Source organism: Sceloporus undulatus, chromosome 2, assembly GCF_019175285.1.
Source record: "Sceloporus undulatus isolate JIND9_A2432 ecotype Alabama chromosome 2, SceUnd_v1.1, whole genome shotgun sequence".
NCBI lineage: Eukaryota > Metazoa > Chordata > Lepidosauria > Squamata > Phrynosomatidae > Sceloporus > Sceloporus undulatus.
The window spans coordinates 251,570,140-251,573,710 of NC_056523.1; the positions used below are offsets into that span (position 1 = coordinate 251,570,140).

The 3,571-nt window shown below is 42.6% G+C and overlaps 1 protein-coding gene across 1 annotated transcript in view; it reads left to right on the forward strand.

Moving 5' to 3' along the window:
* Positions 1-54: 54 nt before the first annotated feature.
* Positions 55-3,571, forward strand: part of DAPK1 (death associated protein kinase 1) — a 643,597-nt gene continuing 640,080 nt past the window's right edge. The window contains exons 1-2 of the mRNA XM_042447762.1: positions 55-332; positions 792-987. Coding sequence (XP_042303696.1) covers positions 926-987 — 62 coding nt within the window. The 5' untranslated portion in view covers positions 55-332; positions 792-925. The remainder of the gene's footprint in view (positions 333-791; positions 988-3,571) is intronic.

Below are 3,571 nucleotides of genomic sequence, written 5' to 3' on the forward strand. Positions count from 1 at the left end.
CCCCCTTTCCCGCCCTCTTGCCCCTTCCTCCCTCAGCCAAGGGCAAAGGGGGGGGGGGTGTCTGTGTGGAGAGAGAAGGGGCTCCTTCCTTCCTTCCAGACTCGCTGCCCTCAGGGCTGCAAGCTTCCTTGCTGCTCTTGCTCCGGGGGCCGGGCCTTGGAAGAGCAGGAGCAGCTCCTCCTGGTTGCACGGCGTAGTAGTTGACCGGGTAACAGAGGGGGAGGAGGAGAGAGAGAGAGAGAGAGAAAGGGAAAGGGAGAGTGGCGGAGGAATGTGGCCTCCGAGGGGCTGAAAGATGGTGGCTGCTGCTGCTGCTGCTGCTGGGGAAGGAGGTGAGGGGGCTGAGGAGGGAGGCAGTGGCCCAAGGAGAAGGCGGTGCTCCTCCCTTTGCAGGAGAGGGGCAAGAGGGCAGCTGGGGGGCTCCCTCGGCCTCGCCTTACGGCCATGAGCCTAGTCTTCCCCTTCCTCAAAAGCTGCAAAATGGAACTGCTGGTGGTTCCATTTTGCAGCTTTTGAGGAAGGGGAAGACTAGGCTCATGGCCGTAAGGCGAGGCCAAGTGGACATCCACCCTCCAAGCTCCAAGCCAACCTGCCTTCTTTCTCCTCTCCTCCAAAGGGTGATCCTTTGACAGGTCTGGTTTGGACACTTGGCACTCTGTGTGTGTGTCTGTGTCTGTGTCCATAGTGGCATAACCACACCCCTCCTGCAAACAGAGGCATTTAAAATTAACCTGCTCTCCCTCTCCCTCTCCCCCCATCCTTTCTTTTCTCCCTCCCTCTTTTCTCTTTAGGGCTGGCAGCCATGCCTAAGGTGTTGGAGGAGCCGGACGGAAAGGCAGCCGTGAGCTGAACAGCAACGGCAGTGGATTTATCCAGTTTGGGATCTTATTTATTTTTAGCGTAATCCGGAGGAGTGGCAGCTATCATGACTGTCTTCAGGCAAGAGAACCTGGATGATCACTATGAGGTCGGAGAGGAACTTGGCAGGTAGAGTACTTGTTGGAAGGAAAGCATGTAGCCATTTATATGTCAGGTCTCTGTTGAATTGCTACATGGAGCGTGCTTCATAGTCCGCAGTGTGCTTGTCTCTTCCATTTTAATTTTGGGGGGGAAATTAATGTTACATCTAAGGGAAACGTTGCCGTATATCTCTGTATTGCTCTCCTGTATACTAGACATTCTGACACGTTTGCCTGTTTGCACAGTAACTCTGCATGGAAAATCGGCTAGAATGTGATGTTTAAATTGTGGTTTCAGGTGTTTCTATCAATTGAGATTTGTGGATTTGCCCTCACTGTATTTTGCTAATTGGGATATTATGGCCAATCGTAGGAAAAAGTAGTAAGTCAACAATGAAACTGACGTGCAAGATGCATAGAGAGCGCAGAGATTTCCTAGTGGCTTGGCTAGTTATGAGAATGAATGAGAATTTGAACCTGGATTCAGATTCCTTTAGGGAAACTGCAAAAAAAAAATTAGCAATATATAGCATGGAGATAGGTTGGCAGAGGTTGCTTTTGGATGCTGAAGAAAGCATGGGAAGCAGACTGTTGGATTGAATGCCTTTATTATTAATCCTCTCCAACAGGTTGCATGTGTAGCGGAGGAGATTAAGGAATATTCTGTGATGTCTAGGCCAAAAGTAATGTGTTACATTATGGTTGGTTATATACACACACACACACACACACACACACACACCGCTCTTCAGCCAAAAGGCTATCAGAGCGCCTTACAAGTTGTTAATTAGACATTTCCCTGCCCTCAGGTTTCGACTATTGCTCTTACACTTGTCACTCCACATTCGCTGGGGTTGGGGGTGCAGGACCCCCATGAATATGGGAAAACTGCAAATAACAAAAACATATTTTTACCTGAGAGAACACCTGTCTAGGAATCTCTAGGTCCTCCAGCACAACTCTGTGGTCAACATCTGCCAGACATTGACCATAGAATTGCACTGGAGGAACTATAAATGCTAACTGGATTGTTCTCCCTGGGAATCTCTAGGTCCTTCAGTGCGACTTTTGGTTAACATTGACCATAGAGTTGCGCTGGAGGAACTAGATATTCCTAGAGAAAACATATTAATAAAATCAGTGAATAATTTAAGCGTTATATAGGTAGGTCTCCTTTTCTCAAAAATGCACTTGCTATAGATGGGTGACAAGCTAATTCAGTTTGTTGCTTTAAATACCTATAAGGCTAGTGGAACATTGTATCTACCAGAGAACATTATAATTGGCACTTATGCCTCTTTCATGCTGTCAGTAACTGATTATAAGAGTAGTTTGCATGGGCAGTTGGTTTTTGTTTACATGCTAAGTTCTAACAATAGTAAATTGTTGGAGTAGGTGGTGGAATGGAAATTGGTATTTAAAATTAATAATCTATGCAGTTAACAGTTTAATTCCAAAAGTAAGTCTCTGCGAATGAAGTTAATTTCCAATATTTGTTTTCAGTCTAATAAAGATCAATCTCTTTCAAGGTATCAGAGTTCAGTTATTCTGTCCCAGCCAAATGTCAGATCAAGAGATTTATAGTCATTAAGCAGTGTAGGTTTAACACAGCCTTCGTAAAGCTTGTTAGTCGACTACTACAGAATGCTGTGTCTGCTTTGTGATGGAAAACCCAGACTATTGATTTGCGATTTATGTTTGCTTTTCCTTTCAAATCTCTGTTTAATTGCTAAATGAAGTATGCTTCATAGTCTGCAGTGTGTTTGTTTCTACCATTTTAATGTTCGAAATGTTGCTATATATGTCTGTATTGCCTTCCTGTATACTAAACATTCTAACCGTTTTGCCTGTTTTCACAGTAACTATACATGGAAAATCAGATAGAAAGTGATGTTGAAATCATGATTTCAAGGTGTTTCTAAATTGAGATTTGTAGATTTGCCATCACCGTATTTCCCTAATTGGGATATTATGGCCAGATGTAGAAAAAAGTAGTAAGTCAGGAATGAAACTGACATGCAAGATGCAGAGTTGCCAAGATTTTCCTAGTGGCTTGACTAGTTATGTGAATGAATGGGAATTTCAACCTGGATTCAGATTCCTTTAAGGTAGTTATGGTTTCTGTCTGATTTTACTGAGGTTCCTCTTGAATTTACTTTTGGTTTCTGGGTATCATGAAAAGTTGTTTACAAAAATACGAGTCCAGCTCTTATTTTGAAGTTGTCAAATTATTTTGGAGAAGAATATATTTTTTGCTATTATTCTGAGCTGACTATACATAGCTTAGTTAGTATATGCTATTGGAGAGGTTTAGCATATAAACTATAGGAGGATCTGTATTTACAGAGAATAAAGAGAAAGTCAGAACTGGATAATGACTAGCATTTGATCAGCTTTTGTATTCCTTTCTAGAGAAAATATTATAATTCAATGGTAAACAAAGAGTTTAGATAATTTAATTTATATTTAAACATTGTAGATCTATAATTTTAAAGAACCTTTTAGCATCTACATTGCAGATTATATCAATGCTGATTCTTAAGAGTTTGACATTGTGGTTGTACAGACTGGCAGTAAGCATAAGCTTGGTGGGGGCATGGCATTTGGATGAC